General features: G+C 53.9%; 4 protein-coding genes and 1 non-coding gene across 5 annotated transcripts; 3 read left to right on the top strand and 2 right to left on the bottom strand.

Annotated features, from left to right (window-relative positions):
* Nucleotides 1-373: 373 nt before the first annotated feature.
* BBK36DRAFT_1135810 (WD40 repeat-like protein) lies at nt 374-3,434 on the bottom strand (the record flags this gene model as incomplete). Its single annotated transcript, XM_024892767.1, has 2 exons — nt 3,315-3,434; nt 374-3,242 (listed from the first exon to the last, which is right to left on the bottom strand). Exons 1-2 carry the CDS (start codon nt 3,329-3,331, stop codon nt 374-376), a joined length of 2,886 nt encoding a protein of 961 aa, XP_024748771.1. The 5' UTR covers nt 3,332-3,434.
* Nucleotides 3,435-3,661: 227 nt separating this feature from the next.
* Nucleotides 3,662-4,773, top strand: BBK36DRAFT_1135809 (Arp2/3 complex, 34kDa subunit p34-Arc; the record flags this gene model as incomplete). The annotated part of the gene is made up of 4 exons (XM_024892766.1): nt 3,662-3,783; nt 3,837-4,078; nt 4,148-4,570; nt 4,624-4,773. Coding segments are annotated over exons 1-4 (877 nt in total), but the record flags the coding sequence as incomplete, so codon positions are not given.
* Nucleotides 4,774-5,317: 544 nt separating this feature from the next.
* On the top strand, nt 5,318-6,269 carry BBK36DRAFT_1135808 (SNase-domain-containing protein; the record flags this gene model as incomplete). The annotated part of the gene is made up of 2 exons (XM_024892765.1): nt 5,318-5,788; nt 5,856-6,269. Exons 1-2 carry the CDS (start codon nt 5,402-5,404, stop codon nt 6,267-6,269), a joined length of 801 nt encoding a protein of 266 aa, XP_024748769.1. The 5' UTR covers nt 5,318-5,401.
* A 2,153-nt stretch (nt 6,270-8,422) lies between these two features.
* On the top strand, nt 8,423-12,168 carry BBK36DRAFT_1205462 (hypothetical protein; the record flags this gene model as incomplete). The annotated part of the gene is made up of 2 exons (XM_024897359.1): nt 8,423-11,873; nt 11,933-12,168. 2 exons carry the CDS (start codon nt 8,423-8,425, stop codon nt 12,166-12,168), a joined length of 3,687 nt encoding a protein of 1,228 aa, XP_024748768.1.
* A 1,538-nt stretch (nt 12,169-13,706) lies between these two features.
* Nucleotides 13,707-13,788, bottom strand: BBK36DRAFT_t113. The gene has a single exon. It is a non-coding gene; the product is annotated as a tRNA-Thr (tRNA).
* Nucleotides 13,789-17,652: the final 3,864 nt, after the last annotated feature.

The following is a 17,652-nucleotide window of genomic DNA, read 5'->3' as shown; positions in this document are numbered from 1 at the left end:
CGATTAGAGAGACTGGCAATGCTTGAAGAAGATGGCGATAGCCGGAGGAGCTGCTCCTACATACTTGTACCATCAACACTCCAAAATCATAAGAGTCGGCAATACGGGACGCTCATATAGACAAAAATAGCTGCATACCTATGTTAGTTGGCCAGGTACTCAACGGCTGAGCAAAAAAAAGAGCTCCATGGCCCAATCATAAACGTCACAAAGCTTGCCGGGTAGCAAACATATTAACTCAAAATCACGTCTTTATTTCTTTTCAAAATCCTAACCAGATAACTCCTAAGCCAGCACCAAGGGGCAGACTTCGCCGTTGACTCTATCATGTGACGATGCACTCCTTCTTCCTCACTACAGCATCGGTGCAGCTTCAAGCAACATGTACAAACGCTCGCTTCTTTGCGCTCCGCTCCCTGCTCTCCTCCTCCCACGTCTCGTCCACGTACTCCTTGACGCTCTTGTCCCGGATCTGCATGCCCACCACCTTGAGCGCCGCAATGTTGACTCCCATCTCGTCCTTTTGCTTCTTCAGCGCGGCGCGCAGGTTGGTGCGGATGCCGTCCATCATCACCTTCATCGTCCGGCTGGCCACAATCTGCTTGTGGTGCGTCTTCAGCATGAAGAACAGGATCCGACACGTCAGGGGAATGTTCATCGACCGCATGGCGAAGATGTTGATGAAGGTGAAGAGGATGGGGACGGAGGCAAAGGGGAGCACCAGCAGGGCGTCGTGCAACGCGGAAGCCTTGATGCGCTGGAGCACAGACATGACGTAGGCTTCGGCGGTGATGTTGCCGAGGGCGAGGAAGACGGGGTTTCGCTGCGGCGGCATGGCGTGAGGGTTGGTGAGCTTGGCCTCCTCGTACTCCTTCAGCAGGTTCAAGTCGGCCATGCCCATCTCCAGAGCTTCCGCTATCCTCTCACCAGCCATCAACGTCTCTGTGGTTTGCTTTCCGGCGGCGGCAACCTCGCCGTTCTCGTCGCCTTCCTGGTCCTTCTCCAGAGAAGCCGTCAGAGTGCTCTCGTACAGCTCTTCCATCTCCTTTTCCCGCTCCTCCTCCAGGAAGATCTGCTCGTCCGTCTCGTCCCATACGCGAATGCTCTTGTCGTGGCTGGCAGTGACGAGGAAGTTGCCGCTATGGCTCATGGCTATGGCCCATACCTCGCCGTGGTGGCCGTCCAGCCTCTGAATCTGCTCAAACTTGTCTCCGTCCCAGTATCGGATGGTTCGGTCTTTGCCGCTGCTGAAGAAGTGATGCCCGTTGCCGTCCGAGTTGTGCGGGACGAAAGCCACTTGCAGGATACTGTCTTGGTGCCCAAACAAGGCCTTGTGGCAGTCGCCAAAGTCGAGACCCCAGATTCTGATGTTCTTGTCTGCGGAACTCGTGACAATAAGCTTGCTGTCGTAGGAAATGTCCATGCTCAGCACAGGCAGCTTGTGTCCGTAGAGGTTGAGGTACAGTTTGAGCGAATCCACGAAGAAAACCTTGACCGTGCTATCGAGAAGCGACACTGCCAGCAATCTGGCGTCGGGCGAGAACCGCAGGCTGAGGATATCGTCGGAGACCTTGAGCGCCCTGGACTGCACAAGCTTGAGCTTGGGCGTCGTTCGTTTTGTCCCCAGAACCTGTTCCTGCACAATCTTAAAGTCCCAGAACTTGGCAGTCTTGTCGGCGCTTCCAGATACGACGGACCGCCCATCAGGGTGGACTTGCAGCGCCCAGACGGCTCCCTCGTGCGCATCGACGCTGTCTAGGAGCGATGCGGACGCAACATCAAACAGCTGCAGCTCTCCATTCTTTGTTCCCACAACGACGACTTTGTCTCCAGGGAGGAACGAACAGCAGAGGGCATATCCACACTCAAAGGTCCGGATACAGGTCTGAGTCTTGATGTTCCAAATCTTCAACAAGCCATTGGATGCCGACGCCAGCATCTTGTCATCTGAGCTTAGTGACAAGGCGCGGATGTCAGCCCTGTGTCCGGGGATCTCAACAGAAAACGCCTTGGCGTAGTCTGGGATGTCGTCCTTTGCTTTCTTATCGCCCTTCTCCTTGGGCTGCACATTGTAGTACTCCAGCTGGTTGTTCGTGGTTCCCACCACCAGATGGATCTGCTTCTGGCCGGTCGGCAGCGCCCAGTCGACCGAACGGACCTTGCCGCCTGTTCTTACGATGACGTACTGAACGAATACGTCGCTGATGTCGGCTTTCGAGACGTCGTCCTGCGTATCATTTGCATTCTCCATGTCCTCGTCATCGTGCTTGGCGTCCTTCTTCTTCTCCCGTCTTCGCCGCCTCTTTCGGGCCAGAGCCTTCTTCACTTCGGCCTCTGATCTGATACGCCAAATGTCGACGCTCTTATCGGAACCGTGGACGGCGAAATAGTCCTTGTGAGGGTGAAAGATGACCTCTGTGGCTCGGTCCTTGTTCTGTCGGAAAAGGGTCCCGCGGTCTTGCAGGAATTGTGCGGAGGCGACGACCTCTACCCGCCGGGCCGCCGAGCTCAACCCGTCTGCATCCAGTGACCACACCTTCATCTCTCCATCGTTGCCTGCGGTGATGCAGCCGCTCAGATCCGGGGACACGCCGAGAGCCCAGCATTCACCATTGGTCTGCGAGATGTGCGTTTCTATGCAATGCCTTGACGACAGGTCCCAGAGCTTGAGAAGAGAGTCCTTGCCGGTGGACAAGAGGTAGCCCTCGGGCGCGTCATCGCCGTTGGAAATCATGGCCTTGTTCCCAGCCTCGTCGCTCACTTGGGCCTCGGGCTCTATGAATCTGAGGCCCGTGATCTGGTCTTTGTGTCCGCGAAGCTTGTACTGTCCGACTTCCGCAACGAGGTCCCAGACGATGATGTCGGTGTCTTTAGCGCCGCTGGCAAGCCGCACGCCGGACTTGTCAAAGGCGAGGTGCGTGATCGCGGACTTGTGACCGTTGAAGTTGACGAGAACAGTGGCGATCTTGCTGTCCCAGATGCGAATGCTGCCGTCCTCGTAGCCCACGGCAAACATGTCCTTGTCCACGCCGCTCTGCGCAATGGCAGTGACGGGATAGGAGCACCGCTCATCCCTCCATCGGCTGATGAGTTCGCCTTTTTTGATGTCCCAGCAGAGAACCTCCTCGTTGGCGGCCGTAATCGCCTGGCCGGCGCCGGTTCCCGTTCGATCTTTGGACGTCCAGACGAGGTTCGACGAGCCGGAGAGGATCGTGCCAAAGGACTTGGCGTGCTCGTACTTGCTGCCCCAATGGTCAGAGCAATTGTCCTAATCCTTGCTGTACATCATATCATCAAGCACATCAGCAACTTACAGGTATGACTTGACCATGATTGGCAATTTTCAGCCTCCTACGCTGACGTCTGCTCTCACCAGAGGATCTTGCATTTACATGCCGCTGCTAGCCAATTGCGCAGAGTCGAGATAACTTTTTTTTTCCTTGCGCTTATCGATAACAGCCACGCAACTCGCTGCACCACTAGCAACCGCACCGCCCACTAACCCCCAGCAGCCTCCAGCGCTCCACAGCGCTAGCTTACGGGCGCTCGCCCACTAGACGACTCCCTGTCACGTGGTGAGCTGCCCCGAGCTTGACGTCTTCAGCAACGTAGCTCAGCCCCACCACGGGGGTCGGAGTCGCTCAACCAAGCTCCAGGACGACCCGGACAAAGACACGCTGAGACAGACACCACCACCACCCTTGAAGCCCAGCCGCCCACGATGCTTCTCCTCGACTACCAGAACGCCCTCATCCAGTCGGTGCTGACCGAGCGCTTCTCCGGGTACACACAAGCCCATTGCCCTGAGCGAGAGCCCAGCTGACCGCGGCATACAGAGCCCCGCCCGTCCACATCGACCAGACCGTATCCGACTTCGACGGCGTGACATTCCACATCTCGACTCCTGAGGTCAAGACCAAAATCCTGCTGTCTATCCAGATCCGATGCTTCAAGGACCTCGCCAAGTACGGCGCCGAGCAGGTTCTGCAGCGCGAATATGGGCAGTACGTCGTCCCGGTCGAGCCCGGCTATGACTTCTCAGTGCTGGTCGACCTGGAGAACCTGCCGGAGTCCAAGGGTAGGCCATTGTCCCTCGTAGCGTAGCAGCAAATGCCTTTTGGGCCGTCGACTCACTCGGAGCACATAGAGGAACGCGACGCGTTGGCGATGCAGTTCGCCCTGTTGAAGCGCCACGCCATGGCTGCGCCGTTCGAGCAGGCATACGAGGAGCACTACACGCTGAAGGAGGAGGCATCCAAGTTCAGCTCAGAGGATGCCCCCAAGGGCGTCATGGAAGGCGGCGAGGTCAAGGCCATCCACTACCGAGAGGAGGAGGCCATCTACGTCAAGGCCAGCCACGATCGCGTCACGGTCATCTTCAGCACAATCTTCCGGGAGGAAACCGATCGGGTGTACGGAAAGGTCTTCATCCAGGAGTTTGTCGATGCACGAAGACGGGCCATCCAGAATGCGCCGCAGGTGCTGTTCAGGAACGACCCCCCGCTTGAGCTGCAGGGCGTCCCCGGCGTCCAAGACACCGGATCTGGAGAGATTGGATACGTCACATTCGGTAAGGAGATGATTGGGTTGTCCAATTGGGCTCGTCGTGCTAACCCTTCCAAGTTCTCTTCCCGAGGCACCTCACTCCCGCGAGAATGCCCGCTGTCATCTCCCATATCCAGACATTCCGAGACAACTTCCACTACCACATCAAGGCCTCCAAGGCCTACATCCACTCCCGAATGAGGAAGCGAACCGCAGACTTCCTGCAGGGTGAGTTTGATTTGCCGCATCTCTATGGCAACGTGATGCTAACGATGGAAAGTGCTGCGTCGCGCGCGCCCGGACAACGAGGAACGAGAAAGGAAGACGGCCAGCGGCAGGACCTTCAAGGTGCAAGGCAGCTAAAGAGGACGTCAGGGCTTGACGTCCGTTTCCTTCTCCCTCCAAAAGGTAATCTCCGGCCAAAAGGTAGATTTTGGTGTCGCATGTCGGTAAAGGCAGCCTCGTCAGGAGCTGGGAGTCGTTTTGGGGGTGGTGATTTATGGGCGGGTGTAGATGAATTTCATGATGGGAACTATATAGCCATTACTCCTTTTTCCATACAACTTTTGCATTGTCTAAGATTCTTGGTGCTACAATCACCACGTCCATCAGACGAGATATTAAGCATTAACCATGGACGCAGGTGCTTGGCCATTTCATCTACAGCCAAGTCATTCCCAGGTAGCTGTTTTATGCGGATAGGGGCTCATCCGGGTTGGCGCTTTACAGTGAACACGCCACTGTAAAAACGGTGCCCGCAGGTAACCCAGCCTCAAGCCACGGCCTCAACTGAGACCATCAAATTCAAACCCAGCACAACTCTACGCCCAAAGCCGACCTCCGGGTCGCAACTACAATGGTATGGCCATTCGGAGCCTCCGATTCCAGCAAACGGGCACATGAAGACCCCCAGCCCAAGAAGCGGCCCATCTCCTGGGCAGACTCGCTGGGCAATCGAGAGGATGCAGGCCCGTTGGCAGCCACCAAAGCGTGGGCGCCCATGGTCGGCTTCTCGCTGGTCGGCCTCGCGGCGCTGCAGCTGTACGCCAACTACCTGCGCCGGATCCCAGGCGCCGCCTACGTGAGGCCCAACTTCTTTCGCAACAGGAGCCTGTTTGGCAGGGTGACGAGCGTGGGCGACGGCGACAACTTTCACCTGTTCCACACGCCGGGAGGGAGGGCCGTGGGCTGGGGATGGCTGAGGAAGGTCCCTGAGACGAGAAAGGAGCTCAAGGGACGAACTGTAAGGACAATCTCCCTTGTGATCATGGCAAAAGAGATTGCTGACTCCCGGGGAAATCTTGTTGTAGATACCCATTCGCATCGCCGCCATCGATGCGCCCGAAGGAGCGCACTTTGGAAAGCCGGCCCAGCCCTACGCGGACGAAGCCCTGCGGTGGCTCCGAAACTACATCCTGCACCGCAACGTGCGCGCGTACATCTACAAGACGGACCAGTACGAGCGCATCGTGGCGACGGTGTACGTGCGGCGGTTCCTGCTGCGCAAGAACGTCGGCCTGGAGATGATCAAGGCCGGGCTAGCGACGGTGTACGAGGCCAAGAGCGGCGGCGAGTACGGCGGGCTGGAGGAGCGGTACAAGGCGGCCGAGGCCAAGGCGAGGAGGAAGCGCAGGGGGATGTGGGCGGGCGATCCAAAGGCCTTTGAGAGCCCGAGGGAGTATAAGACACGGTGGGCGGCCGCGCAGCAGGACAAGACGCAGTAGTAGTAGCTGTAGCGAGAGGCAGCCGTCTATGGAGTACGCACGGAGTACAGGATGATGGTGATTATGTTTTGTTTGTTGAGTACTCGGTAGATGCGGATGATGTCTCAGTGCTTAGAACGGCTCGGAGTCAAAGTACGTGGCTGCTTCTTATCTGTGGCAGTAGGCGTTTCGAGGGTAACCCGTCTTGAAGGGATTCTACGAGGCACGACAGAACCTTATCACCACTCTGCCCCCCCCTTGCTTTTGATGTTCAGTGTGAAACGGCCTTGCTCCCGTGGCTCGGCCTTGATGTACTCGCATCTCACCCGAATGTTATCCCAGCAAAACGTCAGGTTGCCGCGTAAACGGACCGGCGCCGTCACTCATGGCATTATCACCAGAAAAAGGGTGTTATACCGATGGCATGCAAGCCACGGCTGAGATGTGCAACAGCAAACAAAACCAAAGTGCCAGGACGGCTATTGGTGACATGGCTGCGGCACCAGGTGGTCACGGCTGCTTCCAAGCTCAACGAGCAGTCGGGTGCAGAAGCGATAGATTGGCTCAGTAACTTTGAGCACTTGGTCAAGCCGCGATGAGCCCATTCCAGCCGTGATCCGAGCCGGGAGTGCTCCGTGGATTGTGCGTTTCTCGGCTCTCTTCCGCTGCCATGGTTAGTAGTAGAACCTGGTAGTAGATGGTAGCTTTTGCTCTTTGTTTCCTCCCTGGTTGTGCGTGGTTCCTTAGGTGCTCCAGTACAACTACATAGCTGCGTTTTGCATCTCCTTTGGTGTTTCCCCCAAGCTAGAGTGGACCGACGTTTCGTGCCCCTGAGCAGAGAGACGTGCCCCGATGCATCTCACAGTCACAAACGCCATCAGGGGTGTCTCCGACAGAGGCTTCGCCATCTTGTTCCCTAGACGGAGAATAATCCGAGTTATTAATAGAAGAAGAAGAGCTTTCTTTGCTGACGCAGTCCTGCCCTGTGCATCGTACCATATGTTGCCAGCAGTGGAGAGGAAGAGGGGGATCAGTGGCCCTTTTTAATTTGAAGCTCACTAGCAGAGCATCGACTCTTGAACGATCGAGTCGAGATCCCGAGGCAGTCGAGCTGAGCGATTCTTTAGCTTGTGCTTCCATAGAATAATGAACAGCTGGATTGGCTGCGGCGTCTCATCCGCCAGCGAATCATCAGACCGTCGCACGACGCTCTGCTTCACGAGCGGCAGCAGCAGTAACAGTACTGTAGCACTGAGATCCCTTCAATGGTAGTTGGCGGTAATAGTAGTAGTAGTAATACGAGCTGCAGGACGCCGTACTCCGTATCACGGGCTGCTTGCAATAGTGAGGCTTAGCACCTGTGCCTGTGCTCCGTGCAAGTGACACCTGGTGAGAGCCGCTGGCCGATTCGATCTCGTTGCGCACAATCTCGCTTCGCTCCCGGCCGGCGACGTGACCTCACCGCTCAGCTTTTCGTTGTCTTTCTCAGCTGTCAATCAATCAATCAATCACTGCGCAGCTTCTCTGTGGTGTCGTATCATGCAAAAAGCAAGGCACAATAGAAGAGAAGACAAGAGAAACCTGTTCCTGATTCAGCGCCTCTCCCGGCATAGGCCACTAACCTTATAAGGCTAGCCGCCCCGGCCAGGAGCCGTCAGAGCAACAGCCAGCAATTTCCCGCATTCCAGCCGCTTTTCCTCACGCTCTGCCTCTTGCTCGAGCCCAACCAGACCAGCCACTGTCGCCGCCATCGCCAATTGCCCCGACCTTCTCAATCGCCATCACCGCCGAAAAATCCTCATCGCGGGCGACGAGACTCTGCCCGAGCATCTCCTATTCACGGCCGCTGCCTGCTGATTGCGCTCCAGGGCCCATCGCTACGCTCGTTTCCGCCAGATCAGATCGATACCCCCGGCCGCTGTCTATTTATTTCCTTGTACTAATTGTTTTCTTTCTGTCTTCCTCCCTGTCGCTTCTGCCGCCATTGATTACTTCATCGCCCTCATCGAAGCCGTCATGCGATAGCCTCCAGTCGACCCTGAAATGACCATTCGAACTCCATCGGCTCCAACGTCTCCATTATCCTCTGCGCCCTGAGAGTGCGACTTGCCGCCGATTCTTTGTTCCTCTTCACGACCCGACTTGTCTCCTTTAGCGCGGCGCGAAACATCACCATGCGATTATCCTCACCACGACGCCGGGCGGCGCGACGCCCTTGCCTGTCGAGTACGAGCGTTGCGACTCTGGCAGCCATCGCGCCTTCATTATCAAAAGCTTTTAATATCACAGCAGCGCCGCCGGCGAATCTCGACTTTTCCCAACTGGGGAGCATAGGCATTGCCGGAGACTTCAATGGCATCTCGCTCTACCAGTTTCAGGAGCAAATCGCACGGCCCTTGAGCACGAATGGCAGCGAGTACCTGCTGACACAGTTGCCGAACGGCGTCCTCGCACCCATCGCCGCGACCGACGCGTCCATTCTGGCCATGTGCTCGGTAACGCTCCAGGACGGCGCCGAGGGAGTCGTTCTCGGAGGCAACTTCACCAGCATGGACGGCATCAAGTCGACAGCCATTGCCGTTTACAACACCAACACAACCACCTTTACACCGCTCGAGGGCCTTGAGGGCATGGTCAACGCCCTTCTGTGCGACGACGACAAGGGGATAGTTTACGTGGGCGGGAACCTTAAGGGAGGCAACTCGACAAACGCTATCGCATGGAAGGTGGACGGCAACTGGACGAATCTGCCCTTTGCCGGCTTCAATGCCCCCGTGAGCTCCATCACCAAGGCGTCCAATGGGCATGTCATTTTTGGCGGGAGCTTCACTGGTCTGGGCAACGTCACGGCGCCGAACAAGGCTGACGGGCAGGCGATCAACCTCTCGACCGCGAATATCTCGGCTGACGGCACCGCTTCGACCAAGGGCTTCGACGACCCCAAGAACGTCATCTGCACCGACGGCTCTGGGGGCTCAGGTAAGACTTGGCTGGCGCAGGACGGTGTTCCTGGCTCTTGGAAGGCGGCCTTCGATTTTGGATTCGAGCCCACCAAATTGCGGCTGTGGAATACGCATCAGGACGGACGGGGCACAAAGACATTCCGCTTCGTGGCTTTACCGATCAACGGCATTATGAACTTTACCTATATAGATCCTGCCACCGGCAAGAATTCGAGCTGCACGAGCGAGTGCCCGCTGAGCAACGACCCCAAGGTCCAGTTTCAGGACTTTCACTTCGTCAATAGAGTTGGCATGAACGCCTTTGAGATTGACATCTCAGCCTGGTACGGAAAGGGAGCCGGTCTCAACGGCGTGCAGCTGTTCGAGGACAACATGTTCGCCTACGCCATCAACTCCTTCAACGAGCCGGCGTGCAACATCACGTTTCCTTCCAGCGCCTCCGCCACCGGGCCCTGGAAGCAGTCGCCTTCTCTGCAGAGCGACTCAAAATATCTGGCGGCGCATCTTACCAGTCCCATTACGTCCAAATCCGCCTCTGTCGTCTTCTCGCCCAACATTATCGAATCTGGCAACTACTCTGTCAACATGTATACTCCAGGTTGCGTGCCTGATGGCTCCTGTCTGACCCGAGGGCGCGTCAACATCACCGGCATCATGTCCAGCGGCACCATTCAATCAAACTTTACTACTTCAATTTACCAGACTAACAACTTTGACAAATATGATCAAATCTACTTCGGCTACATTGAAAGGACTTCGGACAGTTTCAAGCCCAAAGTCACGCTCACCCCTCTCGACGGCCAGGACTTGAGTGAAATGACCTTTGTCGCACAAAAGGTCGGCTTCACTCTCCTCAACTCGACTGGAAACCTCAACGGGCTCTTCGACTTCGACCCAAGCGAAACCAAGGTCAACACAACCAGCCTGGACGATTCACCCGTCAACCAGCTGGGTGCAAGCTTCGACCACAACACTGGCGTCAAATCGCTGGCAACATCGGGAGACATCACCTATATAGGCGGCAACTTTACCTCAGACGCGCACCACAACTTCGTCGCCATCGATACCAGTGGCAAGGTCATGTCTCTCAACGGGGGTCTCAACGGCCAGGTGTTGGACATGTACCTGCAAGGCACGCAGTTGTTTGTTGGCGGAGACTTTACAAACCTACGATCTAATGGAAAAGCCGGGCTGAACCATGTGGCAGTCTATGACACAAAGAGCCAGGAATGGACTGCGTTGGGTGCTGGTGTCAATGGCAGGGTCGAGCAAGTGGTTGCATTCCAGGTCAACATTAGCAGCGTTACCGAGGACGCCATTGCCCTGACGGGTTCCTTTACCGAGTGCGATGCCTTTGGGAGCTTTGAGGCAATTCCTGTCCAGGGCTTTGCGGTCTGGGTCTTGTCAAAGGACAACTGGCTGCAGAATCTCGAAGGCCCAGCCCCCGCTTTTGACGGCATGCTCACTGCTTCCAAGCTGAACCTCACTACTGGCAACTCCCTTTTCGCAGGCTCCATTGAATCCTCGCAGATGGGAGCCAACGGCGCCATCATGCTTAGCGACCAAGGACTGGGTCAGTTCCCGGTCCAGATCCAGCCCAAGGCTCAACAGGCTGGCAGCAAGCGGCGACGAGACCTGTCTCCAGAGCCCACGTCTGGTGTTCTCGCGGGAGCCTTTTACACAGGCAACAGCAGCAACATTACAGTTCTCGCAGGTCACTTTTCGGCGCGGTCGTCCAATGGCTCTACTATCGAAAACCTGGTGATCATCGACGACTCCAACAACGGCACCGTCAGCGGGCTGGGCTCAGGCATCTCCTCCGAATCAGTCTTCGCAAGTCTCGCTTTCCATGGAAGCGTCCTTTTCGCGGGAGGCAACGTTACTGGCACCGTGGACGGCAGCAGTGTCAGTGGGCTTATTGCCTACGATGTTGTCTCAAAGTCCTACTCCAGCCAACAACCAGCGTCGCTTCTAGGCGGCAATCAGACAGTCTCCGTCGTCACTGTCAGGCCCGACTCGTCTGAGATCTACGCAGGCGGCTCCTTCGAGAAGGCTGGCGCTTTGGACTGCCCCGGTGTCTGCACCTACGATGCCGATACCGCACAGTGGTCGAGACCTGGCAGCACTCTGGGTGGGCGTGTCAGCAGTTTCATGTGGTATAGCAAGACGCAGCTCATTGCTGGCGGCGATTTGCGAACCAATGGGACCAACACTGGCTTCCTTGCCATGTACGATGTCAAGAAGGGCGTCTGGAAAGACTTCACAGGCGCCAGCCAGATTCCCGGCCCTGTCAACGCAATCACGCCCGGCTCAGACGACAACGGCCAGCTTTGGATCTCGGGCAACTCGCCGAATGGCTCCGTCTTCATCATGAAGTACGATGGCAAACAGTGGCAGAGCCCTCCTGTGCTCCCGCCATCAGGCAGCGTCGTCCAGAGTCTCCAGGTCTTTACAGTAACTGAGTCGCATGACAAATCCGACATCCTCGACGACCGCCAAGTGTTGATGCTCACCGGCTCCATCCCCTTCCCCAACGTTGGAATGGCCTCGGCCGTCATCTACAACGGCACCGACTACCTACCTTATGCTCTGACCAGCACGGATACCGGAGCTGGAAGCATTGCCAGAGTATTTTCTCAAAAGGACAACTTTTTCACCTCCAGTGGTATGTTCTTCACCCTCATCAGCTATACATCATGTTTACTAACTCACATCTCACAGGTAAACACTTACCTCTTGTGTTTGTTGTCCTCATCGGTCTTGCCATCTCGCTGGCACTCATCGTCATTCTCGTCGTCGCCGGAATCATCCTGGATCGGATACGCAAGAAGCGCGAGGGATACACGCCAGCACCGACCTCCATGTACGATCGCGGAAGTGGTATTCAACGGATACCGCCGCGTGAACTGCTGGAGCAGCTCGAGAGAACACGACCAGGGGAAGCACCGCAAGTCTAAAGCTGCAACTTCAAAAGCGAGTCAATATCTTTTTTTCAGCATACATTTCCAATTCAGCGTTTGGCGTTTGGATAGGAGTTTGGAACATGTCAAAGACTTTTACACAAAAACGAGAAGAGCTTCATAAGACGGAGGAGAGTAGCCCGAAGGTCTGCCGTTTTCGTGTCGATGCGAGACAGCTACGCTCCACGAGATATCACTGCCGAGCAAGATGACGTTTTGCCAGCATCTGCAGCAAGGAGTCCTTCCTCTTGAAAGACGCTTCTTCCTCGCCGTTTACGACTTCATGACTGCTAGTTTTAATTTCTGTTTTTTTTTCCTTTTCCTCCCTTTCCCTTCTCGCATAGATGCGTCAGGGTTCAACTTTGATACCCAGTTTCCATGCTTACCGTTTTTATCACTTGACCTTTTCGAGGTCCCCTTTCATTGTATCATATATATCCAGGGCAATCTCCGGCACAAAGACTGTCGCGAGTCTATATTCTTATTACTCTATAATGTCGTTTCCTTTGGCAATTTGGGTGCTGGGAGGAGAATAATTTGGTTCTCCGTTGTGTTTCTTGCCGTCTTGCGTGGTGGCCATTGATGACGTGAGATTGACACCGTGAAAGGATGTGGTTCGTCGCCAGGGGAAGATGTCAAAAGACATCTCTGGATCTGAAGGAGGGGAAGGGGTTTATAATAGAGGAGAAGGGGAGCCTAATCTGAGTGGAGGGTGATTTGGTTGGCAATGATTAGAGTTATTGTAACGGCAATGCGTTCTCGCGAGAGGTTTTTGAGGAATGATGATTAGATGTTTGGATGTGTTGATGTGTGTTGTTGGATTGGTCTTGTTATAGGCTCTAGAGTGAATGACTAGCTGTCAAATATGTCTACAGCTTTTCTTCAGAGATGGTGTCTGCTATGGTGATGTGAATGAAGGTTGATTGCATAACTCTGTCGCAGGAAGGCCGACTATCAAGCTCGCAGGTCTACCGTCAGACAGATCTCCCTCGGAAGTCTGAAGAGGTTTAGACACCCCTCGTTTCAAGAAGAGACAACTTCTCCTCGTTCGGAGAGAAATGAGTATGGCAACGAAGAAGCTTGGCTTTGACTGGAATGTGAGAATAAATTCACATCTCTTCTTTGACTTTTACTTTCCTTGTTCACTTGTCAGAGGTGAAGATGGTATACTTTTGTCTTGCCTCGCCTCGTTTCGTCTCATGTGCACCGTGTCCTAGGGTAGAAGACGATACGTCATTTTGTGTTTTGCGGTAAACACATGGGACATTCCAAGAGCAGGACTTGGGGGTTTGAGACAACCCGTGGGATTCCATTGTGTGTGCTCTCGTTGATGGGGGACGTTGATGGGAAGTTGTTGGATAGATGATAGATGTCATCAGGGGAAGTGTTGCTTCAAAGGTTATCAGTGGGTGAGAGTGAGTTATTCTAGTTCACGCAAATGTAACAAATGACAAATCAATATCACTTCTAAAATAAAGAACGAAATAAATAAAAAAGAAAGGGAAAAAGGGCGCCCAAGCACCCAAAAATAAAGTTGCCCACTATCAGAGTCGAACTGATCACCTTGTCATGTCAAGTATTTACTAGTGACACGCTATACCGCTTAGCCAAGCGGGCAATTGGAGCTTTGTAAGTTGCGGCTCTGGCGAGCAGAAACGCACCATGAAACAAACACACACTGTCGGCGCATCTTCTCAGCATGAACATCATACTCGTCTTTTCACCCCTCCGACTTCACACTTTTCATTGTTCTACTTCAACTCAAGGTGAGACAAGGCGAGACAGAAGAGAGAAATGCTTGACGTCATTTCGATACCAGTCAATTGCTTTGGGGGCCCCCCTTGGGCGAAAACCTAGGACCCTAGTGTGCCGAATCTGTTGATGCTTCGATGTCTTTGGTTCGGAGCGTAAGCAATTCTTACATTCGCATGTCTCGGCCTCTTGAATACAAAGATATGTGTTATGAAGAAGAGAGAAGGAAGGCTGGACGATGATACTGCTACGGGCACCACAACAATCCCACATCAACGAGAGAAAGCAAGGCAAGGCGAGACAAATGTTAGATATTGCACGCACAAAAGGTACATATAATGAAACAATCAGCAAGTAGAAAACCAGACAGCACAAAAGACGGAAAAAAGGACAAGATAAAAAAACAAAGGAAAAAAGGGAAAAGTTGATGAAAAGCACCTCTCTGTAGGTAAGCTGAATGCAGTGTTGCCTATGCCGGCTCACATGCATCCAGGATGGGTGATTCAAAACCCCCCGTCGTGCAGTAGTCTTGCAGCTATGGAGGAGCATGATTGCATGGAACCGCATGCACCTCGTCGCATTCGTAAGCAGTGCGTGCAGCTAAGCATGCAGGTTGGAGTAATGAGTTCGTACTTGCTTTCAAGGGAGAGTGAGAAAAGTAGAAAAAGGGCAAGGCAGAAAAAGCAAGGTGCTGGATGTCCGATTTTCTGTTGTCCTGCTGGGGTTGGCTGGGGAGAGATGTTGGGTGACAGCTAGACGAGGAAGACTTCAAATGATTGATGCCTTGATACCACGAGTATAGACGCTTTTGCTTGTGATGGATGTTCACCCAAGCACCAAAGTAATAGGATGGCGCACGCGCGGGGTTTGTACCACGAAAGCTGTGATGTAGTTGTCTCGTGGTAGTGTCCGGAAGGATTCGATTGTATTTCTCCTTTCCGATCAAGCCCTTCCACGAGGTGCGAACCAACAGCATCTGACACCTGTCCGATATCTGGAATGCTCACCGTCATTCACCTGAGTATAGTACCTGTAGGTAAGCGGCGGTGGAAGCATCTTTCAGCTGTTAGTTCGGGAGGGGGATGTCGCGATACCAACCTCCATCGCATGCCCGCCACGAGATCCGAGTTCCAGCCGCACCGTGAATGGCCGCCTCGCATCGATCCGTATGCTTTTCCGAACCCGGGGGGCTGGTTTATTGAACATTGAGTGTCACAGCATCGTCATCTAAACAGGCATTGCGTATCGTTGGTATGAGCAACATGAACCCAACGCCGCGGTGACGGAAATGTGCACCACCGTCAAAGCGTCTTGCAAGGGAAGGATGGGGAGCTCCTCGGAGCAACAGACAGAGGTGCAAGAGAGCGAGACGCGATCGTACTTTGTACAGCAGCTAGGTAGCTGGAAAGAAAAGTGCAATGGCCACCTGAAAGAAGCAAAAGGAGGCGCCGCCATGTCTCGGCGTCTTTTGTGTCGGTAAGACAGCTGGGCGGGCGATGATGATGCCTGAGCGTGATTCTGACTTGTCGTAATGTGCGGCCTCAGTCGCCGTGAGAAGACGGTGTGCTGATGGTCTAGTATTCCGACGGAAATATTTCGAGAGCCATGTGGTTCTCACGTAGCCAGTTTGCCTCGTACATACTATAACAACAGAGCCCTTGTCGTGATACTACGAGGCCTACATAGCCGCTACGACGAACCTCTGTCAGCCCATGCACAGTGATCTCATCGTACACAGAGTGCCAGCAAGGATGAAGTAAGGACAGATCGCACGGGGCTTACTGTCTCCTGGTGACGAGATAGTGTCATCCTAGAGCATTGCATTAGTAGAAGCGATACGAAGTAATACTGAGGGCGACTATTTCCATGTTGTTGATTCCACCGCTTGTCTCACAACCTCGAAGAGGATTGGACGGGTGGCAGGAAATACAGTACACCTGGGCTATAGAATGGCACTGTACAAGCTACAGCACAGGCTGTGTGGGGCTGCCGCGAGTACGACGCTCAAATGCGCACTGTATTTCTATCCCGACGAATAGCGGGTGGCAGCGGCAAGAGCAACGGGAGTCGATTGACGTCATTAGCTGAAACAGTCCAGCGGTCGTTGGCCGAGGCATGTCTTGATTCGAGGGACTATTTGCACTGTCCTGGAATAAGGGGGACGAGGCGAGATGTTGGGACTCTCTCCGAAGATGAGGAAGAGCAGCAACGAAGAAGGAAAAATAAAAGGAAGGATAAAGAGGAAGCGAAATCGCCAAGCACTTCTTCGCACCTGATTCAGGTCTCCAGTTTCTACTAGAAGGCCATGTCTGAACTAGTAGTACTTGTACTTTCTTCAGGCTCAATCCCTGCCGCGCATGAATCTGTATCAGACAAGCAACACCAGATCCCAGGCCCAATTCGCATCTTCCAAGGTGAACATGTACCCCCGATAAGGGCAATTCACACATATTCGCACACACACACACAGTTCTGGAACAAAGCCCGGCCAAGAGCAGATGCGGCTGGTTAATCGTGGCCTCTTGGTAGTTTCTTGGCTCTGCGGCAGAGAACAAGGGGAATGAATAAGAATGGGGGAGGAAAGGAGAAGGAGAAGGAGAAGCTGAAGATCATGGCCGTCGAAGCTTTTTCCGCACGTGTCTATGAGGTCGATCTCTCCACCTTGGCATCAACTTTAATTACACAACAGCCTTTCATTGCCCTTTTTCGTTTCCCGTCTGATAGTACAAGTTTTATCGGGTGGCTTGAGATTGTTAGCACGGAGAATAGTAGTAAGGAAACCAGAAAAGCTGTAAGATATGAACGGCCAGTGACTGTAAAATAGTTGACACCTCGCTCAATCTGCCCAAACAAAGGACTGAGCCTGAGAAACGGTAAGACTAGGGCGGTGTGAGCACGAAGAACGTGCTATGAGATGGATTCTCACATCGTTTAGAATTCGGCACTTTTGTATCTACCACAGTAGCCCCGGATGTTCCTTTACTGTAGTATACATGTATAGGAGCAATTCTGTGGATGAGATCCGATTCAATCGATATGTATGGTCATGAAGACCGCAAGGAAACAGGGATTGTAGATTGAAGGCGATGGCGACTGCAGTGCGGAGGAAAGACGACTTCAATTCACTCACACCATCCCTTTCTCTTGGAAAAGAGGCCTGTGTCCACAGCATCCTGTCTGGTCGGCGACCTGGGACTCGCCGGCGTGTGACTTGTTAATTTAGGCTCGCCAGCCTTGCCCCGGGGCCATGTCCATGCAATTTCGACGGGATGGAAGAGACAGCCCGTAAGGCCTGCTGAATGGCTGCTGGCGATGCCCTAATTAGCACTCGTCTCCACACAAGGGCAACGCAAGCATCCCCCCGTGAGCAAAACAAGTGTTATTATTGAACAGAAGTAGCACAAGGAAAATGAAAATGAAAATGAAAATAGAAGAGATGGAGAGCAATACGAAGTCGCAGTGCTAAAATCATACATCATCAAGAATAGTATCTTATCGGGCTTGCACATGCCCTTTCGGATACAAGGCACTGACAAAGGCCCATACGAGTATGCACATGCTCGAAACTACACATTGTGGCAGCTTCCCAAATGGCATCAGATCAGGACCAGGAAACCGAAAAGCCGATGCCACCATCGTATGCGGCAGGCGGAGTGGCATCGGCCGGCACCCGCATCTGCCGGTATTGGCGCGGACGATCGTCGCACGCCAAAATATATCGGGTATCTG

Source organism: Trichoderma citrinoviride (genome assembly GCF_003025115.1).
Source record: "Trichoderma citrinoviride strain TUCIM 6016 unplaced genomic scaffold BBK36scaffold_9, whole genome shotgun sequence".
Taxonomy (NCBI): Eukaryota; Fungi; Ascomycota; class Sordariomycetes; order Hypocreales; family Hypocreaceae; genus Trichoderma; species Trichoderma citrinoviride.
Note: the sequence above shows the minus strand (reverse complement) of the source record. Positions and strands in the feature narration are given on the sequence as shown.